The sequence below is a fragment of the Plectropomus leopardus genome, chromosome 3, assembly GCF_026936395.1.
Source record: "Plectropomus leopardus strain MGB_pleo_1.0 chromosome 3, ASM2693639v1, whole genome shotgun sequence".
NCBI lineage: Eukaryota > Metazoa > Chordata > Actinopteri > Perciformes > Serranidae > Plectropomus > Plectropomus leopardus.
In genome coordinates this window covers 16,223,803-16,247,478 of record NC_142178.1, presented here as the reverse complement: position 1 = coordinate 16,247,478, position 23,676 = coordinate 16,223,803, and the positions used below count along the sequence as shown (strand labels likewise).

At 39.1% G+C, this 23,676-nt stretch overlaps 2 protein-coding genes across 2 annotated transcripts in view; one reads left to right on the top strand and one right to left on the bottom strand.

The window, feature by feature from the left end:
* Window positions 1–23,676, bottom strand: part of pkd1a (polycystic kidney disease 1a) — a 162,140-nt gene that overhangs the window by 115,050 nt on the left and 23,414 nt on the right. The window lies entirely within an intron of this gene.
* Window positions 485–10,549, top strand: sstr5 (somatostatin receptor 5). Its single transcript, XM_042484489.2, has 5 exons — window positions 485–2,050; window positions 4,268–4,408; window positions 4,592–4,864; window positions 6,386–6,532; window positions 7,838–10,549. The coding sequence occupies exons 1-5, from the start codon at window positions 1,472–1,474 to the stop codon at window positions 8,075–8,077; spliced, it is 1,380 nt and encodes a 459-aa protein (XP_042340423.1). The 5' UTR covers window positions 485–1,471; the 3' UTR covers window positions 8,078–10,549.

Here is a 23,676-nt window from a genome sequence, read left to right as displayed (position 1 = left end):
TTATATAGGCCTAATTATGACAAAAAAGATTTAATAATCTGTCAGTCCGTTCATACTTGTACTTGAACAAGTCAATTAATTTTTCATGTCAGCGGATATAAAATATTCTGTTTCAATACAAAGTACCGACAGCTTCTAATATTTTTAACATTGCAATTTAATCAAAATAGATATTATTCACTTTAAAAAATGTCCCAGGGGAAGATCCCCACAGAAGGCTAAGGCTAAGCCCCCAATGTCCTCAAATCCTAGAAACGCCCCTGAGTACAAGTATCTAAAATGGTATAAAAGTGTATGTACAGTAGCTGCAAAAATGCACTTCTGCTGCTCCTCTTTGTGCCATAATAACATTATGACGTGTGACAGCTCCGAGTGTAACACTTCTTCCTTATGATTAGACTGAAGAGCCCCAGTTCTTTGCGCCATTTGCGTTTTCTGAAGCGCAGTAAGTCTCTCTCTCTCTCTCTCTCTCTCTTAACAAATTGCATCGAAGAAACAGCCGAGCTGTGTGGGAAGAAAGTTGAAGGGGGGAGAAGAAGACAGGAGTTTCTGGCGACACATTCTGCTCAGCACCACGGACAGCGAACGACTGGGAGCTCGGACACAAACTATCCATCGATATTGGACAATTATTTGAAAATCGGAAGACTGAACTAAAAACGAGGATCTCGATTTGGCCGGATCTACTAATTTTAATTTGAACACGCAAGTACTTTTATTGCCGCTTGCCAAAGTAAGCATGTTCTTGTACTGATCTCTATGTAAACCGTTAATGTATGGTATGCGTGATTTTGAAAATGTAGCTTTGTCTTAGGAGTACAGGTCCTTGAGGAGAGAGTTCAGATACCATCAGTGCAGGCATAACCAACAGAATTACCTATAATAATAACGGAGGCATTATTTTAGAGCTTGTAGTCATGCAGATCAGCCGTGCGTAAAAGCCGTGATACTGTTCCAAGCGATACTCCCGCTTGACGCGCGACAAAGCGGTTGACTTTAGCGTTTGCAGTGGCATTAAAAACGCAAACCCACCCGAGAGGTGACTACACTTATACACAGTTGGTGGTTCATTAACAGCAGCGGCTTCCGGTGAATAGTTACGATGTCTTCTTTTTAAAAACTTGTCAGAATGTAACATAATATGGCAACAAATCTTGCTCTTTGGAGTTGGCTCGTGGCGCACCGTGCGCAAGAAGAGGACAGGTATTTCCATTAACAGAGCACCGGCTCTCAGCTGTGGTCAGGGCGCACACATGCTATGAGTCACCCCCTCTCTCTCCTGGGCGCACAAACACAGACCTGACAAACTAGACATTATTTCTTTGCTTTCATGAAGTATGGTGGCTGCTGATTATTTTTCCGTTTCTGTTCCAAAGTAAGAGACCAACATGGGAGGAGTAGCTTTCTTCTAATTCAGTGAAAACAGGACAAAAATCTACAACTGGCACAATCTTTCTCTCTGAAACCCAAAATGGAGCCCCTGGACCAGACCTACTGGTCTCCCCTTGCATCAGACCTCAACTCCTCTACAGCCACCCCCCCACCCTTCCTCTTTTCCTACCCCCGCCTCTTCAACATGTCCTCCAACCTGTCTACTCAAAGTGTCCCCTTCCAGGGCAGCAGCACTCTGATGACAGCAGTCATCTCCCTCACAGTTTTCTTGGTGGGTCTGACTGGCAACACTCTGGCCATCTATGTGGTGCTTCGATATGCCAAAATGAAGACAGTCACCAACATTTACATCCTGAACCTGGCTGTGGCTGATGAGCTCTACATCATCGGGCTCCCCTTCCTCACCACACAGAACGTGCTCTCCTATTGGCCGTTTGGCTCCTTCCTGTGCCGCGTGGTCATGACAGCAGACTCTATGAACCAGTTCACATCTATTTTCTGCCTCACAGTCATGTCCATCGACCGTTTCCTGGCTGTGGTTCACCCAATCCGCAGCACCAAGTGGAGACACCCCCGCGTGGCCAAGGTGGTGAGCGCAGCCGTGTGGGCCGTGTCCTTTGTGGTGGTCCTGCCTGTGGTCATTTTCTCTGATGTTCAGGTAAACTACAAACTGCAGACCTGATCGCAACCCCCTCTATTTTTTTAAATTAAATTCAATTAAAGCTGCCCTCTCAATAAAACTTTAGTCACTCTCTTCTTAGTCATGTCAAACGCTCATGTAGGACAAAAAGGACAAAACACACTTGAGTTCATGTAGTTCCTAAATTGTGACTGATAAAGCAATTCTTTACTGCAAATAACAATAGCGTTGTAGTTCTATAGAATATTTCAGTCCAAATATATCACTTCCCAAGAAAATGATTTGTTTTTTAATCTTTCTTTCTACTTTGCCAGACTGTACTAAGTTGAAAAGTCCTTTTTTAAAGATAAAAACTAACAACAAAAAAGATAACATCAGATATAGCCTATGTCACAAAATAAGAATTAAAGGAATTGTCATTCCCCTGTTTGCCATGCCACCAAAATACTCAATCCTAGGTGCAGATGACAAAATTATTGACATTTCAATCATACATGTCTGAAGAAAACACACAAATTGGTGCACAAAAATTCACCAGAATGCAGAATATAAGTGTTTGATAGTTAAACACAGACGGAGGACCCCTAACCCATCCTTGGATATCGCTTAGATATTTTTACGGTACAAATGAAGCTAGAGCCAGCAGACAGTTAGCTTAGTTTTCCTTAAAAAAACAAAACAGAAATGGTTTCCTTAATGTGGTAAATAAATCAACTGAGGCTGACTGAGACATTTGCAAGATAAAAAGTCAGTGCATTCAGAGAAACTGACATTTGTTATAATAACTTGAATAGATTTAATAGAGTAACCTGCAAAAAAACAACAAACCAATAATAAAGGTAGAACAGATTTTAACACCAATTTTAAGCTGCTTTAAACAATATTGACGGTGATAATCACCCATCTCTGTAGTTCTCCTCAGTCATATAGTACAGCATATCAGTGTCTTTCAGCTCACTGTTGTGGTTTTACGGCTCAGTATTTCAATGTTTATGGTTTACTTTTGCTGCTCTCTCAAACCTGTTGAAAGTGAAAAAGCACACGGACAACATTTGTGGGGCCCATGTGTGTTGTAAATGGGCTGAATGGGCCCTCTATGGGAATGTCCAAGAGTTCCATAATGGTCCCATGTCAATTGCCCACATGGGTGGGTTTACCCGTGTGGGCCCACATAAGCCAATACCCACTTGTTACCCTGTTAACCCTAGCAGAACCAGTCTGGGGCCACTTGAGTAAACTTACCCATGTGGGCAATTGGCATGAGGCTTTTATGAAACCAGTGAACAATCATATATAGGGCCCATTTTTAAGCCCATTTACTACACGCATGTGCCCCAAATGCCATTGTTGACTTGGCACTAAAAACCCACTGTACGCACTTGTCCAGCACCAAACGACAGTTAGCAGCTAACAGTAACCTTCGGTGCCAGTTTTGTGTCCTGTGGAGCATTTACCCGTGAAAGAGGTACATATTTCCCTCAGGAGTTAGTGGAGACCAAAAACTGAGCTAAAAGGAGAGTGTGTATTAAGCTTTTATTTGCCAGCATGTGGCCAAAAACATGACTCTAAATAAATGTAATTCTCTAACTACTGGATGTGTGAATTTGCAAACAAAACTCCAGATGTATTCAACTCCAGGACAAAAATGCCTTTGTCATCTTGTACCTATTGGTATTCATAGCTGGACATGTAGGGCTGTGATGAAGAGATTATGCAAGTTATTGAATTGCTGAACATGCACACTGAACTAAAACTCACATGTCTTTTGTGGAGAATTTGAGCAGAAACTTTTATGTGTATGTGCAAAGAAAGAAAAGTGTTGCAGCAAGTTCTGCAACACAAAAGCTTTTAGAAGAAAGGTAGGCAAAGAATGCTACTTCTTACAAAAGGATTATGATACATGTTGTGCTGCCCTGCTGAAGGCCATTGGTCTGATTCAACAAGGACAAGTGTTGTACTCAATGGCTTAATGTCTAGAAATGTATTCCACAATGCAGAATCAGAGTCTTTAAGCCCCGCAGAAGCAGAAAATGTAATTTGCATTCCTCCGAACATCCCTTCCTGCATATTTTAGGAGCTTTGTAGTTTAACACTTATCCTGTGCGCCTATCTCTAATGATTGCCTCTTTATCTTTATTCTCTGTCTGACTGAGCCAATTATGACTGATTTTTTAATTTGCTGTGGTTTATTTCTTGAATATTCTTTTTTACTGAGGTGACTTAATTCCTCCTTAGGACACATTTAATTCCTGCAACATGAACTGGCCTGAGCCAAAGAACGTGTGGTCAACAGCCTTCATTCTCTATACTGCCACAGTCGGCTTCTTTGGACCGCTGCTCATCATTTGCCTCTGCTACCTTCTTATCGTTGTCAAGGTGTGTATGTATATATATGTTTATTTTGGTGTATAAGGCTGATTGGAAAAGCTCATGTATAAATTCATACTGTAATCTGCATTAACCTAATAATAATTTCTGTCATCCTCTACATCCTCCCCCCTCATTTTCATCATTGTCACTCTTACATTCATCCTCTTCACCATTATCATAATGATGCAGATGAAGTCATCAGGGGCGCGGGCAGGCTTCACCAAGCGACGGCGTTCGGAGCGCAAGGTGACGCGTATGGTGGTGGTGATCGTGGTGGTGTTTGTGCTCTGCTGGTTGCCGTTCTTCATCATCAACATGGTCAATCTGGTTGTCATCATCCCAGAGTCCAGCGTCACTGCTGGCATTTACTTCTTTGCTGTCATCTTGTCCTACGCCAACTCCTGCGCTAACCCGGTGCTCTACGGCTTTTTGTCGGACAACTTCAGACAGAGCTTCAGAAAAGTAGGTTGGATATTGTCTGGGTATAAAAACTGTGAACATGTTAGAGAACATTCAGCTGTATTAGAGAAGTTCTTCAGCTTCTTGGGTTATAAGCTTCTTTGCTTTCTTGCTGAGTAAGATAAACAGATCAGTACCACTTTTATGTCTCTGTTTAATATGAAGCGACAGCCAGCAGCCATTTTGGGTAGCTTAGCATAAAGACTGGAGGTACGGGGAAACTACTAGCCTAGTTCAGTCCAAAAACACATACTAAACATATTAAAGTTAAAAGGAGGTTCGGAAGTGGGGTACTTTACTCATTTTAAAGGGCTATTGTGTGGGATACAGTGGCATCTAGTGGTGAGATTGCATCATTGCAACCAAATGAAACTTCTCCCATGTGCCAAGCATGTACAAGAACTACAGTGGCCAATGCAAAATGGCCAAATCTAGAGTCAGTGTAAGATTTGTCTGTTCTGGGCTACTGTAGACACAACATGGAAGACTCTGTAGAAGAGGAGCCGCTACGTATTTAGATATAAATGGCTCATCCAAAGGAAAAGAAAACATGATTCTTAGTTTCATGGAATTACCATGTAATGAAAACATTCTTATAGTTATTTGAACACACTGGACCTTTAAGGGCTGTTCAAGCCAGGAATGATAACTATGACAATGACGATGTGAGCATCCACACAACTGAGTTATGATATAATGTAAACGTCAAGACAATCCACCAAGCACACCCTGTGCAATCAAGCGGTGATGCTCTGTAAATTCAGATAAAGTTAATTTTACTGTCAGTTTTTTATTGTTCATTGAATTGCTCTGCAAGTTATACCGATGATTGATGTTTGCTACTGTCATTGTCGGTAAAACTGCAGTGTAGACTCTGCCATCTGTTCAGTTAAAATGACTTTTGAAACAGTATATTTATAGATACTATCATAGGTTTTTTTGGTGTGGACAGCCATGAACTTTTAATTCTTACAGTTTTTACCCAGTGAGCAGCAATTTCATAGGGTAATGACCAAGTTAAACAGATGAAACAGGTGACAAGTTCTTTGTGTATTATGTGTTATTTTACGTTACCTCACAGTATCACACATATCTGAAGAATTTTATGAAATCTTCACTTTGGTGCTCTCCAGTGGTAGTACAAAGCATGACAGCAATGCACAGGGATTTACCCCCACAGATCTGACCCAGGGACAATGCAATGAGTGGGCCAAAAGTAAAACAAACACTGCTACAGTTTTTACCAGAATTAACTAATTTTCTACAAAAACAAAACTTATTTCACTGCAACAATATGAAAGATGCAAACAGTGGCTTAGACTAAGGACTACAAGTAAAGTCAGAACACTTCACAGTGTAACAGGGTGTCCAAAATGCCTGCATATCAGTTCTGACCTGATCTACTTTCTTGCCCTGTTGCCTTATTTGATAATGTGCGAACTGTCAATGGAGCTTCAACATGATTGCTGTTGTTTCTAGAGATCTCTGACGCAGTTTTCACAGATAATTGTTGTGGCCCTGCAGGTTCTGTGTGTGACCAGTGTGAGGTGCAAGGCCAATGGTGTGGATGATGGCGACCCCAGTGCTCCACGAACTGAGAAAACCACAGCACAAGACTGCATCCTTCTCTCCCCTCGTAACCAGGTCTACCATGATCCCCAGAGCAGCCAGGTACTGTCTATGTCTGTGTGTGTTTCTGTGTGTGTAGGCACTAGGTTCCGGGGCCAAAAAAAAAGGAAATTAAATTGACAAGGAAAAAATTGACATAGAGATGTAGTGATTAACTTGTAATGTCCTCCTGATTGCCATTCACCTTTGGTCCTCTGGGGACATTCTGACCCCGCCTGGTTTGACTGTTATTTAAAGCATATTGTATACATTTTCCATCAATTCTGTGTTACACTTTTACTTCAGTCCAACCCATTACCACAGGTTTTTCCCTTCCTTCCGGCCCATAGACCTTGTTTACATAAGCATAAAAAACATCTTTTGATGGCAAAAGATTTCATTTGGGGTAAGAATGACCCCAAGGACAGTGCAACATTGACTCTATTCTGACCTTTTTCAGGACAGTATAGACGCTTGGCTAAGACCACATCCTTCAATAACACACAACAAACACACCACACCACACATTACAGCTCTGCATCACCAATTAGTCTGACGCATCAGATTTGGCAGCTGTACTCATGAAGAGTCCAAAAAGCTCTGACTCAGTCTCTGGAGTGTGGGGCTTCATCGTACCCAATTAACTGGCTTGAACAAGAGCAATGAGGTGCATTTGGCTAACAGTGTAGCTCTGATGAGACTGTCTCAAAGCTCCTTCATCTAATTTATTTGAGTGCTAAAGTGGGTTGCAACTTAATGGTATCCAGTCAACAATTCTACCTGCTTCTCTATGTTTAACATGACTTTAATAAATGCACTAGCACTTCTCGAAGCTGCCAGTTCTCTTTTCTGCCCTCTTCATGTCAACTTCTTTGGGCAATGTACTGTATAAGCCTAAATAGACTGCATCACCCAGAGGGCACTGGGGGGTACTATGTATCCAAGGGGCACTATGAGACATTTGTGATGCTCACTTGTTTCCGTTCTCGCCTGACTGCTTTTCTCTGTGGACTTTTAGTCTCATATGTTACATTACAATATTTAACGATAGTAACGATTAGTACAAAACTGGGATTCAGATGCAGAGAAAAGCACCAAACACCAAGAACAGTTTATCAAATCCAAATCTTCAAGCAGAGTCATTTAAACAGGTAAGCAAACATTAGGAAAAGGCTTAGCGCATGAACACAGTCAAGCGACAAAGACAATCTGAATGTAAGAAACACTGGGTTTTAAATACACAAGGGCATTTTGTAATGTCTCTTTCTCTTTCCACCTTCCCCTCTCTCATGCCACCCATCATTTGTTCTATCCTCTTTACTGCCTTCTTCTTCCATGACTCTGGCCCCCCTCTTCCTCTCTCTGAAGATCTCTCCTAATGTTTCAGGCTCACCCACCTCCCACACAGCAGCAGACCTCCACCGCTCCACCCCTAAATGTCAACTTCCCTCCACTTGTCCAGGAATCAAACTCACCACTACCGCGGTAACTGCCACAGCAGCCTCCATGGTTACCTCCGCAATAACCCCAGCTGAACTTTCAACCGTCACTGCCCTGACTACGCCCTCCTCCCCTGCATCTATAGTACCGCAGGAACAAGCACCATAAAGCCATGAAAAACATGGAATGAGCCTACAAAAGTGGCACATTGTTTGCATTGGCTGATGCTTTTTCAAAGTTGTAATGTATAAATCCATTTCAGGAACAATTTTCTGACACATACTCATTCTAAATACATTGCCAAATATGATCAGTTCTGGTAAAACAACGTCATGAATATTTTTTGTATCTCATTGTGTACCTGTACCTCTGTGAATCCCTCAGCTGTTCAAAAAGCCCATTTTTCTTTCCATGCAGCCACCAGACATAAGTGCCTTTCAGCCACTCAGCAATCATCCCAACTCCTTAAAAGAAACAGGAACACTCACACCTTCCTTTTTTCACTTTCTGTTCATCTGTTACACAAGATGTAATGTAAGACTGTATTTACATTTCAGAACCAAAAATGCCTTTAAGGGCATATTTAAAGCCAGTGGAGAGATTTCCTGCAGGTATGTCATAAGTTTCTTTGGGTAAACTGGGCATTACAGAGTTCTCTTTCTTTTGCAAACACATGTTGTGATTAAGTGTGAAAAGATTAGTTATTTTCTGATGAAAAAAATCTTGGCTACCACAGCTTTAATTAAACCACCAAACAGCACAATGCACTATTTCAATGTCAACTTTCTTTTCTGTATGGGAAAGAAAGCTCCCGCTCACTTCTGTTCTCTTCACATACTTTAAATAGATTATTATGATGAATGAGCAGCTTTGTGGAAAAAACTCTGCTGAGAACCTTTTTGTATGCTGTTTGTATTTTCAGAAAAAAGGCTTGCTTTTCATCAGCTTCTCAGTCACAGAAAATGTGAATCTTTCCCTGCACAGTGTTTTTTCTGCAAACACGTAGCCAGCATTGACCACAAAACCTCTGACCTCTTTGTACATAATATGCCTCTTAAAGGTCCAGTGTGCAGGATTTAGGGGGATATATTGGCCTAAGGCCTATATATAGGCTTGCAGTATTATATGATAACTATGTTTTCTTTAGTGTATAATCACTAGAAAATAAAAACCATTGTGTTTTCTTTATCTTAGAATGAGCCTCATTGCACTGTCATGTTTCTATAGTAGTCCAGAATGGAAAAAAACAAACTTCAGCTCTAGATAGCAGCTAATTAAGGCACACATAGGCACTTTTTTATTCATTTTTTTCTCATAAAAAAAAAAAAAATCACCTGGACCATTTGTTTTGGAGAATGCAGCTAAAAGTCTCCTCAACAATGAACACTTAAGTAATTCTAACAGGGAGAAATTTCATCTGGCTGCAATCTGCAACTCTCACTGCTAGATGCCACTAAATCCCCCTAAATCTCACACTCTTCTCCTTTCATTTGTGTCTCTGTGCATTTGCGTGTCATGTATGTGTATTAGAATTTTTGACTGCTTTGCATGTGTAGTCATGTTTTCTTTATGAAAAATGTGGTGTTGATAAATCCAGGGTTTATGGCAGCATATATTGCAAGTGTTACTGTGTGCTAATGCTTTGTTCAGCACATTGTTTAATGGACAATACAATATATATTCACACACACACACACACACACACACACACACACACACACACACACACACACACTGTCTTTTTCAGATCAGACCAGAAGCACAGTGACTCAGCTGGCACAGCTTCCATTTGCCATTGAGATACTTATATTGCAAACGTGTCCACCCCTAAGCTTTTATTATGAAAGGTCCTGTTTTGTCTTTGGGACAGATGAGAGAGGATTATATACTATTACCACAGAAATTACTAGTTTCTGGTGGCTGGTAGGAGTTCTTTAAAATCATACAAAAGGACATTGCAGTAACTATAGCAACAATATTTCTGCTTTGTGTCACGCCCCTGTTCAGCGCTGACTGATGATATAGAGCAAAATATCAGACCATACTAAAACTTTAACAAAAAGCTTGACAATCTAAACACAGCTTCTCTGTTGCCAGTTGTCAAGTGGCCATTGTACGAGCACAAAAACAATGTCAGCTATCATTATTGTATTTTAGGACACCTAATGTATTGATTTATCGGCGCTTATGTAAACTGGTTCGATTTTCTGGTCTTTGTATCCTTTTACCACACATTTTATCCCTTGATAAAAGAAGCCTTTGTGTTATTTGATGAAAGATAATTAATAACATATATATGAAATGAGTTCATTGTTCTAGGACATACAGAAGTGAGAATGAGTTTCGATGGTTTAAGTAATGGATGTTCATGGATGTTCATGCTTTTTCAGCCACATTCCCTCCATGTAGAGAGAAAAAAATGAGTTTATGGCACACACTGAAAAGAAGTTGAATAGGTCAATATAATGACAAGAGGCGATGACAGAGAAACTAATTGAAGCTGTCCCTGGAAGAAGAAAGCAATCAAGGCTGCTCATAATGAAAGTTTTCACATGTAAACACAGAGAATATATTGTACATTTGACCAGATTATATATAGCTAATGTTCAGATTCTTCAGTGCTGTATGTGTTTGTTGTCTTTCTTTGGAATAAAATTGTGTGAAACTAAACAAGACATTAAAAAACTTCTGTATCTGGTATGCCTGTACCTTCGCACAGGTGTTACAAGGCAATTATTATCATGTATGAGTTGGTGCCCGTGAACTAAATATTTACTACCTTAGGCCGTCTCCAATGATGTTTACATTAATCTGCCCGTACATCCACTCACCCTCACAACTGCAGAACATATAACCACACAATGTAATCTCATAGAAGGCTGTATATCCTACAAAACTGCATGCACAACAGTTAAACAAATTAACGCCCCACAATTGAAGTTATGTCCATGTGCAGTTATGTAATTAACGTACAGTTACAGGTGTTAAAATATTCTGGTTGGGTTAAGGACAAGAAACACAGTTGGGTGTCTTGAGGTTAAGTCAAGTAAAGTCACTGTGGTTAGGTTTAGGAAAAGAAACATGGTGAGGACGTACCTTAAAATTACTCAAATTTAACACAATTCTGTATACGCATCTCCAAGGGAAAAGTCTGGATTTTTGAGACCCATCCATTTAGGGTGTCCCGATGAAGCTGATTCACAGAATTTTTGTTAACATTAATAAAAGCTATGGATATTTTCTTCTTAACTTTTAAATTGATTGTTGCGTATGAACATTCAAGGTTATAAGATTTGAAACCAAGTCTTTAAGGGCGTTAAAGGATTTCAAAATATTAGAACATTTTCTTGGGTTATTCCTTCCATGACCAAACAGTATCAGCCCTATGATAAAATATTAAGTTATAAAGTCAAGCTTCAGTTTGTTTTTACGTAGCTTTCGGGTTTAGGTGTCATCATTTGAAAGAACTTAGTCAGTCACAACTTTGACTGGTAAGGAACTAATTGGTCATCGACCAGCAGTCTGTGGACAAAGACAAAATCGAGGAGATCATTTATATTTAATGCAAAAGCTCCAGGACAGTAAATGAACTACGAGTGCAGAATATTTGATCACATTTCTCTATTCCCACGTTAAAAAGAGAATCTCCATGCTCAAGTTGAAGTGCTGTGTTGATTGGTTCTTGTGGCATCATCATCTTGACTTTATGAATTAATAATTTACCTTAGAGAAGCAGGGAAATGGCAGAAATGATATCCCTATACTGTGAGTGTGCATGTGTTTTTTTCTTTCCTACAAAGGTCTTTGGAGACAGTCCATCCTTGTTAATGCCACAGAATGGATGTCAGGTTGATTCTCCTTGACTACTTATGCATTCTCTGCACACAGAAACACAGGCAAATGCACACACTCTTAAAAACATTATGAAATAAATGATGCATTATTGCATGAAATGAATCATATGACTCAGTCCGCTGGCATCACAGACATTTGTGTGTGTGTGTGTGTGTGTGTGTGTGCGTGCGTGCGTGTGCGTGCGTGTGCATTATCAGAGCAGAACATCTATTTCTTTTAGCTATCTATAATACACAGCTTTTATGAACTTTAAGATGAAAGAGATCAAGGGAAGGCAAGCAGCAGGCAACATTCTTTATTCATAGATATATACAGTGCATCGTGCAACCTTGAGCAGACATGGGACGTGTGTCATTCAGCATAATAAGTACTGCTAAGAGGATTGTTTCCGTCTTGGTTTAACAGTTTGCCAACAGGATTTCTAACTTAATATAGCAATAATTTAACAGGGAATTTGATGGATAGATTTGCCTCAGGTCAAGGAATAATTAGATCAGGTTTTGGTGGTGGAGCTGGGACAGGTGGAAGAGGACATGTAGTAAGAGATACAAGTAATCATTACTGCAGAGGTGGGACCAATTAATTGTTTTGCAGTTCACAAGAAAGTCTCAAGTCTTTGCACTCATGCCCAAAGTCAGTCAAAATCCAGGTCCTAAACTTTGAGTTTTGAGTGCTAAACAAGTCAAAAAGCCCTCTTTACCAAATATAATATCATTTAACAACAAAGTAATAACATATTAAATTTTTAAAAATCACAAATTCGTTACAAATTTGTAGTTATTTGTTAAAATAAGTGTGCTGGACGTTGCTGCATCTCTGCCTTTAATTTTCGTCCCACAAATTTTGCATACTGCAATTTGTTTTTGTTGACCACCACATAGTTTTTGGACTTGGAAAAAAATAACTTTAGTCTTATTTGTAAAAGTATGAAAATGTAATTAAAATTGATTCTCTCTGGGGTGTTGCTTGAATGGCCACTTGAGGTTTGGCTCAAAGAGTAAGTCAATCCCTATACCCCCATGTTAAAATGCCCAAATTTACAGCAAAAATAAACATGTATACAGCCTGGTACAGCTATCTTCAACAATCATGACACTGCAGCTGGTTCATTTTTTATATAACTCAGCCATTTAATTTTTATTAAGATTCAAAGTTCTGCATATGTAAGGGGAGGGCCACTTTCACTGACAGGCTGTTTTCAAAGTGTCCCTACAGTCTGTTTGTCAGATCCACCCCTCACTACTCCACAGATCCACCCTCTCGTCCACATATGGTCATTTCTGGCTCAAAAAACAGAGATGTCTAAATCCGATATGCCTATGTCGAGACCTTAAAATGGGAGTCCCCAAACCAGTGGGTGATGTAATGGCAGCTATGGCCATTATTTTAGTCTAAGCGTAATGTTAGCTCTTTATGGTTTCTCCTGCAGCTTCACTGGATGTTGTGGGTTTGGTTCGAACAAAGTGGATCATCTGAGGAATTGCTGGAACAGAACAGCATTAATGTTGTGGAGTGAAATTAATGATGGCACTTTGTATGTTAGCCTCATCCAGAAGTGTAAAAATGTGTGTGTGAATGGGTAATTGTTGCTTCTGTTGTATGGTGTTTTGCACAGTTTCAATGATAAGAAGAGAGTTATATAAATGAAGCCCATTTGTCAAATATTTTCACGTCAAAAGTCTTAAATCTTGCGAAGTCTAGGATCATTGCTCCAAATCGAGTTGCAAGCCTTCTTTTCTTTTGTTAAGTAATCTTAAGTCATCAAGTTTTGGATGTGTGACCCTGGCTCACTGTAAAATTCTATGCATTGGCTCGTAAAATTAAAATATTTAAGGAAAAATAATGTCAAACAGGCTTCTAAATTGTCAAGTGATTTGTGGTATAAACAAAATCTTTCAGTCAAACAAAAGAAAATAAAGAAATTATGTCTTTGGGAGCAAAAGCAAGTTTAAACATTGATCCATGCTGGAGGTGGAGCTTTCGTGTTCATTCCCAGCTGAAATACAATGAAAAACATATCTAATTATAACCCCCAGCAATTAATTGTGAACACAATTAACACTTGAGAAGAGTACTCCTGGGTCAAAGCTATTGTTGTTATTATTTCAGGCTATCGTGTTACCCACATCAATTAGATGCTAAATCCCCACTTACACAACCCCAGAGAAAATCAATTTTAATTGCATTTTCATACATTGACATCTAAATCACTCAAGAACTGACTAATGAATCCTACTAGTGACATAAACCGTTTTTTTATTTTCTGCATAAAATAAATTATGGGTTAATTACTGAAAGTCAATCTAACGTACTATTCCAATTTTGGCACATGGCTTTAAGTTCAATGCTTTGGATTTTTCCAAAGATTATGATAAACATAAAAGACCTGCCAGTCAAGTGGCCATTAAAGCTAGTTAAATGTTTCCCCGCAGAATGCTTTCTTGAAATAATTCACCAGGGTTTTTACTGTCACTGTCTATACAGACTCAGAGGCTGACTGGTTGTCCCCTTCACTGACAGGAAGAATAAGAATATGTAGAAAGCAGGACATGTGTATATGCACTACATACTTTACTTTTAAGCCTAAAGCCCCTGTGCATAGGATCGGGATAGCATTAGTGTCTGACACTAGCACTTGGAGCCCTCTCTTGCCCAATGCTAGCTAGGGATTGACTCCAGCCCCCGATGCAACCATAGCATAAGTGGTTAGTGAAAATTGATGGATAGACAGCTTCTGTGGGGCTTCAAAGGCTACAATCAACATTTCATACTAAAAGCACTTTGAGTGATAATATCATTTTACACACTCTGCAAAGTAAGTAAGAGTTATATCAGTTATATAGGTGATATACAATACTTTATTTGATAATATTTAATATCATTAATAATTAATATCATAATAATATCATAATATCATATTTCAGTACTTCTGGTTTCCTCGTCTCAAAGTCATCGGGCAACCTTGAGCACAATGTTAGAAGCCTTAAATAAGGTCTGTGGTTAACACAAGCATGACAGACTTTCACGTTTTGTGCTACGAATTAAAATATGTCAGTAAATAACCCAATGTGAATTTTGAAGCTTTTATGTTTCCTAAAAAAGATGGTTTCTAACACGTGGCTAAATGAGACTACAGAGCATTATCACGCCGCGCCGAACACACCTTTACAGTTTCATAGCGGTTTTGAAGCAACTGCAGTGTAGTTCGATTTAGTCTAGCAATACCTTTTACTTCTGGCAATTACATTTAGGCTTAAAAAATCCTGAAAATATTTTGTGAAGATTATCTTGCTGAACAGAACATGTAATTATCATAAATGCTTGAGAGAGGAGTTTATTTTATGCAATAATCCAGATTCCAATGAAAAAAATACCATAGACTTTTTAACGAAGGAACCAGGGTCAACTTCCAGGTTGGCCTACCGGAAAACGTTGTAAACAAAAAATAATGTCACTACTATCAGTGGCACCCCATTAAGGTGATCAGAGGGGGCTATTGCCACGCTGTTAAAACTGCTGGTATCTTTGTGTGGCGTTTTTTTAAAACTTAAGAAGCCTTGTTCCCAATAAATGGTTCGATCCCTACAATCAAAATATGCCAGTTTGAAGAACAAGAAATCATCTGCATATGTATAGATATATAACAAATTAGAATAGGGTTAGAGGGTTAAACCAAATTATATCAGTATGTGATTTCTTAACTCGCACATTGACAACCAGCCTTTATACTTCAACAGCACAACAGAATTCTTGAAACTCATTCATGGTTTTTGGTTTTGGTGTGCCACCCCATGATTTTCAGTGGCCCAATCTGAACATCCCCTTAAAAGGTTCAGGGGGTGCCACTGACTACAATGTTCAATTTGTAGCTAATCCAGAGCTTTTGGCCATATAACATGAGCTCTGTCAGGAGATGGAGTTGTCCTCAAGAACTAACAAGTAAATTGCTAAAAAAGTCTACAAAGTGGTCAAGGGAAAAAAACTCAAGAATGCCTACTAAATGGACATTATGCTGAGTCTGTTTGTTGTTGTTTTCAAGGTTAAGACTTCAATCTTAAATCTGAAGTCAATGTGGACTTAAGTCCTTAAACTCTAGGAAAAATGGAAATTTGGACATCTACAATTCTAAGTGAACTCCATCTGCTCATGAGCATTATGTGATAGTATAAAAACCCCAGAACAGCTAGAAATTGGACCTCCTGGTGGGATTATGTTGCCAATTCCACATGAATAGCTAAATTATCTTTCAAAATGCAACAATTATTGATATATTGAATATGTAGTTACTGCAAAACCAAGTGCTTTGCAGTATTTAATCAGAGAAAAGAGCAATAACAATGAAGCCCACAGAGACTATTTCAACACACAGTGTGAGCACATGGCATTAGACAAAGAACAATATTTATGTAACAGAGGATCCACCTAGTCCTCTCTGTAATGTGGTTGCCAATGTCTCATAATAACTCAGCAAGAAAAGATGTAAGAAATGTATTCCCATAATGACGTACCACTAACCACTGCCACTGATAAACATTAAAGGTCTGGTGTGGAAGATATAAGGGTATATATTGGCAGAAATGGAACAAAATATAATTAGTATGTTTTCTTTAGTTTATAATCACCTGACAATAAGAATCCTGATTTCGTTACCTCAGAATGAGCTGTTCACATTTACATAGGAAGCAGGTCCTCGTCTACAGAGTCTGTTTTTACTGTAGCAGAGAATGGACAAACCAAACACTGGCTCTCTAGGTATAGGGCCATTTGTGGTTTTGTATTTCTGTGGAGAATTTAGCTCCAATGTGAAAAACTTCCTGAATAATGTTTTCTCTAATCTCTTTAATAGCCTATGTTGTTCAGCAGCTGCTTGGCAATTTGTAGAGCTGCATGAATGTTTGCACTTACTGTTATGTTACAATACATTTAAGAAGTTGCGGACTGTAGCTTGAAAATGGATTTTCCTCTAATACCCCCTTTCCACCAAACTTAGCACATATTCACAAGTTTTTCAAATGCAAGAAAACTTAAAAAATAGGCAATAGACTCATTTCCCATTGCCAGCCTACCAGAGGTGTGTACACGGCTCTGCAGCAGACACTTACATCTTTAGTGTGTCTGTTTTTGTTCTTTTTACTGTTGTGTCCCATTCAACGTCACAGACAGCCCGAAAACAGGTGAGTAAACAGAAGAATGCATAATGGAGGCCAGTGAAAATGTTACAGTGGTTTCTACTTTGTTATTTATCTTTCTAATTCCGTCTCTCATTTGAACTTGGTGCCAGCTACATTTTGAATGATGTTCAAAGGCTCAGGAAGAGACAGATGTTTTTTTCGTGCGCACAGTCATAGTATAATGCCTGTGGTGTTTTTGTGCTGTGGGAAAGGGGCTTAAGTTAAATAAAAATGACAATAACACAAAACAAAGCTGTTCTTTTTTTGTTCTTGATTTCTGTCATGCAGGCAAGGTCAGAGCAAAAGGACTGCCCTGTTGCTTTTTGATGAGTTGCTTTATATGCTCGCTTTGCTTGACCTTTAGCTCCACTTTTCTAAACTAACACCCACACATGCATGCAGGCAAAGGCATGCAAACAAAGCAGGAAAGGCATGATCACATAATGAACAGCTCCTTCACACATACTGACAGACACTAATGCGTTTATAAGTGATATTGTGCTCCACTAGGCTACGGGTTGATGCAGTGACAGATGGAGTGAATGAGAATATAAAAATGTGTAAAAGAGGCAGACAAATGCAATAGATAAAGAGGCTTAACATGTGAATTTAAATACTAAAAGCAGTAAAACGAATCTATGTGAGACTGATTATGGCTGGAGGAGACACACTGGGTAAAACAGCAGACTGAGACAAAGAAGTGATGCAGTCAGTGTTTGCTCTCATCTCATTGCTGGCTGAGAAGCCATTGATTGGAGCATTATCAGAAGGTAAACATTGTGCAAATACACACACACACACACACACACACACACACACACACACACACACACACACAAAGAAAAGAAAAGTGGAAGCTCACATTTGTGTCTAGCCAATACACACTCTCTTGGCAGTCACTGTTGCCCTGCTCTGGATTAATACTCTCCATTTCCTAGCAGTTTTAATTTTTCGGTTGTGTCATGTTATCTGGGAGGTTTTCTCGGTCATCTCTTCCTATTGCATCTCTTTCTTTCTTCTCTTTCTTCTCCCAGTTCAAAGCTCAGTTTTCCAACCCACATTAATCATTTCTTCGTACACGCTACTTGCTTGTTCTTTTTCCATTTCCTGCGGTATTCACCTCTTCACTTGGCCGTCTTATTAATGCAGGCCGGCCACTGAAAGATTTATTAAAAAATCAAGAGCTACTGTGTTTAGAGAGAGGCAGAAATCAAACTAAGGGAGCACACTTGTCGAATAGGAGACAAAACTTGAGAATATGTTCCATTCATCTCCTGTGGCCTCATTTCCCCTTGCTTCATGATAGCAAACATCCTCCACAGTCAATCTGTATAGCTGATGGAGTCAATCAACAACAGGTCAATAACTTTATTTCTGACTTGTAATGGCATAGGCCCTTTTCAGCTAATCAGTGTCTTCCTGAAAGTGCTTGGCTGCACTGACAAGGTGAATAATTTCCTCAAGATTCATCCCCGTTCAATCAGTGGTTTCAGAGATATTGATTGGCACTATGATGGTCAAATGAAAAAAAACAATCTGTGAAGCAGCACCTGGATCAATATGTGAAATGTTGAAACAACAAAGTTAACTGAGATGCATCATTAATTTCTTTCTGTTTCATCAAAATATATTATAATATATAACATGATATCACATGTGATGAACAGACAAAGTCCTCTCTGTTATTACATTTTTTTGGTTTAGGCTTTGTCACACCAGCATTTAAAGGCCTTATATGTTTGATGTAGTGACATCTGACAGTGAGATTGCAGACTGGAAACAACAGAAACATCTCCTGAATGCCAAACATGTAGGATAACTACGCTGGCCCTATCTAGAGCTAATGTTTTGTTTGTCCATTCTGGGCTGTCATAGAAATAACATGGTGGACTCTATGGGAGAAGGGGACTCTCTAAAAACAAAAGTGGGGTTTCGTTCAGGGGCAGAGCCTTACATTCTGTGTCAGTGGTGTGTGCCTGATGCGTGTTCCTGTTAGCTCGCATTGAGAGCGTCTCATCACTTGTTAGTTAAACTCGAGCAGTTAACCTAAAACGTTGTTAATTAACTTGACATTTTCTTTAACACCATGATTAATCTTACGGGAGACCTCATGCCTGACTGTTACTTCAAACAGAGATAATTTCGCAATATTTATGGAAATCTCTTTGTGAAGAAACACCTGGTTTTTGCACCTTGACAATATACCTAAGGGTTCGTGTTTGAAACAATGAGACTGTCAACACAATTAAATATATGTGAGAATATTCTGTGTCACTTTCTACTTTAAGATGAACTTTGATACTGCAAAACATACATCTAGCCAAAGTGTCAAAATTTGAAGAGGCTTTTACAGTTTATTAGACTCGTTCCATCCACTTACATTTGAACTTCCCTGCTGGAAAATATAAATAAATATGTATTCAGATACAGTGTCAACTGTCCTGCTAGCCACAACTGCTTGCTAACTGTCAGTTAGCTTGCAAACTCTGATAGAAACTGCTAGCAAATAACTGCCAGTTGGCAAGCTTGCTAGCTCTCAGAGCTCTCTTGATCCCACTGAAATCACTCTTCTAAAAACAAGAAAACAGAAATTGTGCAAAATCCTGAAAATAAAATGCAAAGATGGGGTGAGCAGAGAAAATCGAAAGCCTTTAAAGATGTGGAGTAATTCTGAGCGAGGGATTAAAGAGCAGAAGAGAGGCTCCAAAGCAGAGCCAGAGGAGAAAAAGAAATGCAAAGAGGTATGTAAACAGCGGAGCGTGACAGTTACTCATGGGTTCCTGGTCTGCTCTGATCACAGTGACAGTTGTAACCACCATAGTAGCCATTTGCACTCTTGTATAATCAGAGCAGTCTAAGCTGTCTGGAGGAGCAAGAGAGTCGACCTGAAGCCTCTGCAAAAATCCCGTGTGCATGTGTGTGTGCTTGCGCGTGTGTGTGTGTGCGTTCATGTCTTTGTTTAAAAGCTGAAGAACCCCCGGCAAGATTATGAAATTTTCGGGCCAGACAGCGAGGACCGCCAGGGAACAAAATGAAAAGCAGGGGTGTTGAAATAGAAAGGCCACGCAGTCGGTGGTCTGCATTTATCACAGCTCTGCAGCACCAGCTTCACTCTCTCCTTTTAACAATCTCTGCTGGTCCTCTGTCATCTCCTCTCAGCCCTCTCCACTGCACTCATCATCAAGCTGTTGCTTCTGTCTTCCCCTGTCCTTTCCTGTCCTTATTTTAACCATCTCAAAATATAAAACTATAAATATTACAAATGGAATAGTATCTCATAAAGGGCACAAAAGATGTCATATCAAAAAAAGAATATGTTTTTCTTTAAGAGTGAAGAATGAGTGCATTTCTGATACTTTCCCCCTCTCTTTTCCATATGCTCACACACACATAAAAACCTGCAGCAGCAGCAGGGACTTCCGTCACTACACTTCACACCTTTTTCCCACTATAATGACCTTCAAATGAACCCTGCATGAAATTACTCCTCTCTGTCTCAGGCATCCGTCAATGCCCCCTGATCTACAGGTCTGCAAGATTGTCTCTGTCTGTGGTCCAACAGGGGTAACTATGCACTGCAGCTTGTAATCAAACCTGATTAGACAGCTGGAATATAGTATAAAGACTGGACTCTGCCTTGACTGTAGGCACTGCCTCTGCATGGAGCAGCTCCTTTCTTAAAGCCCTCTCTGAGGACACCTCCTCCTGTCACACGAAGCGACTATGAAATTCTGTGTCAAACATCATTTTCAGCTGTTGGCTTCTCAAGGCTATCTCCTGGGTCTAATGTTTTGTTCGCTTTACGCTCTTTACCGTCTTTTTCATAATATAACAGTATATTTCATAATATTATGCATAAAACTAATCTCTCAAAGCCTCCCTCCAAACTATTTTGCCATTTTTTATGATTCTTCATATTATTTTTTGAGTCATGTCCATATTGTTTAGCTACATTGTACACCAATTAATAAACAAAAACAACACTTAATTTTGTGCTCAAAGTTAAAAACAGAAGGTTGTTGCTTAAACTGGAAGATGACGTGTGACTATAGTAGAATCTGCAAGTTATAACCTACATCATCCTCCAAGCTTGTGCACTTATAAAAATAATAAACACAGTTGTCAGCTGACAAGTAACTCTTTCTTGTATTTATCCATAATTGTAGCATTACAGCCATAGTTACATCTGCCTTTGTGCATTTTATTTATTTTCATGATTGTTGCTATGGTTACGGATTAACGTTACATCCGATTATTAAACACATCCCCACTGGAGATCCAGTGTGTAGGAGTTAGTGGCGTCTATTGACAGAAATGGTATATATAATATTTATAACTACATTTTCATAAGTTTATAATTACCTGGTAATGACAACCGTGTTTTTCTTCAACTTAAAACAAGCCAACAGGAAGCGGGTCCTACAGTACATCATGTTTTTTCTACAGTAGCCTAGAACGGACAAACCAATCACTCTCTAGACAGGGCTATAAGCATTTTTGTGTGAGCCGACATAGTTCTCCTACACGCTTGGCACACTGGTGAAGTTTTTAGTTCTGCAACCTCACTGCTATATGCCACTAAATCCTACACACCTTCAGTTGTTGCGCTGACGAAATACGTACTAAAACAGCATTACCCCAAACCTTTTCTGGAGCACCACAGGTCCTGCATTTCTTAAATCTTTGCCTTCTGCAACACGGCTTATTAAATGATCAGCCGGTCATAAAGCAGCTGCAGGAGTTCATAATGAATCAGCTGTGTTGGAGCAGCCAGAGATCTAAAACATGCAGGAGTATATATATAGTATGTTATAGTTTCAGTTCAAAAACCGGACCAAAATGCAGTGCAACAGGCAGGTGGGTTAAACAAAAAGCAAGTTTCAATGCAGCTGGTAAAATACATCCAAACCAGACAGGCAATGGAACTGAAGATGCAGGCAGACGTAACTCAAACAACAAAAGAAAGAAGCACCGAAACTAAACTGCAAACAAACCAGGATGGCACAATGAACAAATGGGAAGCAACTGAGCAAGAAACACAAGAGACCAACACAAGCATGGAAAACAAAGCAGGGAATGACACCACAAACACAGACAAACTGACAAAGGAACAAAAGGAAAGACACAGGTGAATACAAACAGAGAACTAATCACAACGAGACAAAGCTGGAGCAGATGGAAACGTGCTAAAGGAGGGAAACACAGGGATTGGCCAACAATGAAGATGGTGGGTGTGGAGGGTAACACGAGGATGGAGCAAACGACACTAAAACAGGACAGATGTGCAGGGAAAACTCTGAACAGGGAGGGAATAATGAGACAGACAAGGGGAGAAGTAAAGCAAGACATGACACATGAGCGGACTGACTTTTAGAATGAAACAGGAAACAAATCATAAGACAACCCTGAGATCATAACAGTTTTCTACCTTAGTATCTTGACATGACTGCATGCCTCTGCTAAAAGTTTAGAGCAGCAGCTAAACATAACTGGCAATCGCAAATTAAAAGCACGAAAAAGAAAATGAAATAAAATATTTCATCCCTTAAAATAATCCAAAACTAACAAAACAAGACTAGGTTAAAACCTACCTGGCTGCATAGAGGGGTTCCCAACCTTTTTCCTTCAGGGATACTATCACTGATTAAAGTGAAGACATATTTTAGGGATATTTCATATTATATTAAATTTATAACAATTTATAACAAACAGTACAGAACAAATGATAAACTGTATGATTAACCCAAATGCCTAACTGAAGGAAGTTAGATTAACAGGTATAATGAATTTTGAACAAACTATTTCCTGTGAATATTGCATCAGAGAGGAGTTTTCCTGATATTGGTTGAAACTTTGTATAGGGTTCGATATACCTACAATAATGCATTCTTTAAAGGCTTCTTTTTTGAGAAATTCCTGTTGTTTGGCTATGTTTTCAGCATCACAAAAGGACTTATTGCTGTTTAGTATCTTAATGCAGGATGGAATGAAAGAGTTTTCATATCTGTACATGTAAAATGTTGCACACATGCATGTCTCCAGGACACTTTACCATATACCATTGTTTTCTGATCATTTTTCATTACAGGTGTAGGAGATTAAACACAGCTACCCAAATGATTTTCCTTCATCACAAGTTTGGATATTGACGCGTTTGACTCGGATTATACTTACTACTGGTGAAAAGTGCATTATCAGTATTGGATATTTGCTTTATCCAAGTATTCAGCTGACCATAGTAAATAAGCAACTGTTTACAAAGTTCACCATATCAGCTTCAAAAGTTGATGGTATATCAATGTTGTATTCATGACTGAGAGGTAAAAGAAAAAAACTGTTATGTCAGGTTTAACTTTTTTCATTTGTTTATTTTATGTTTGTTTGTTTACTTATCAGACACATTTTTGTAGTTATGACATTAGGACTTGCATGAACGGTAGACCTATTACCAACCTTGAAAACAGACTGAAAATCAACAACAACAAATAGTTGTTTTGATCTACCCAAAGGTACCAACTAAACTGTAGTCTAAAAAAGTTTAAATGGTTATTCAAATTAAAATATTGACTCTGAAACAAAGGTACAGTATTTCATCTTTAATTAATTAAAACGGTAATCCATATAAGTATTCAGTGTGTCTGATTTAATTGAAAACACAGAGATAAATGTTCATGACACTAAGCAGCTGCTCTGTGCATAACATGAAAACCAAGCTAACACAGATTAGCAAGCAGTGTTCGA

Coding starts and splice junctions, on each gene's coding strand:
- sstr5 (XM_042484489.2), top strand. CDS start 1,472: ATGGAGCCCCTGGACCAGACCTACTGGTCTCCCCTTGCATCAGACCTC. Junction 4,865..6,385: donor TCAGACAGAGCTTCAGAAAA/GTAGGTTGGATA, acceptor GTGGCCCTGCAG/GTTCTGTGTGTGACCAGTGT. Junction 6,533..7,837: donor ATGATCCCCAGAGCAGCCAG/GTACTGTCTATG, acceptor CTCTCTCTGAAG/ATCTCTCCTAATGTTTCAGG.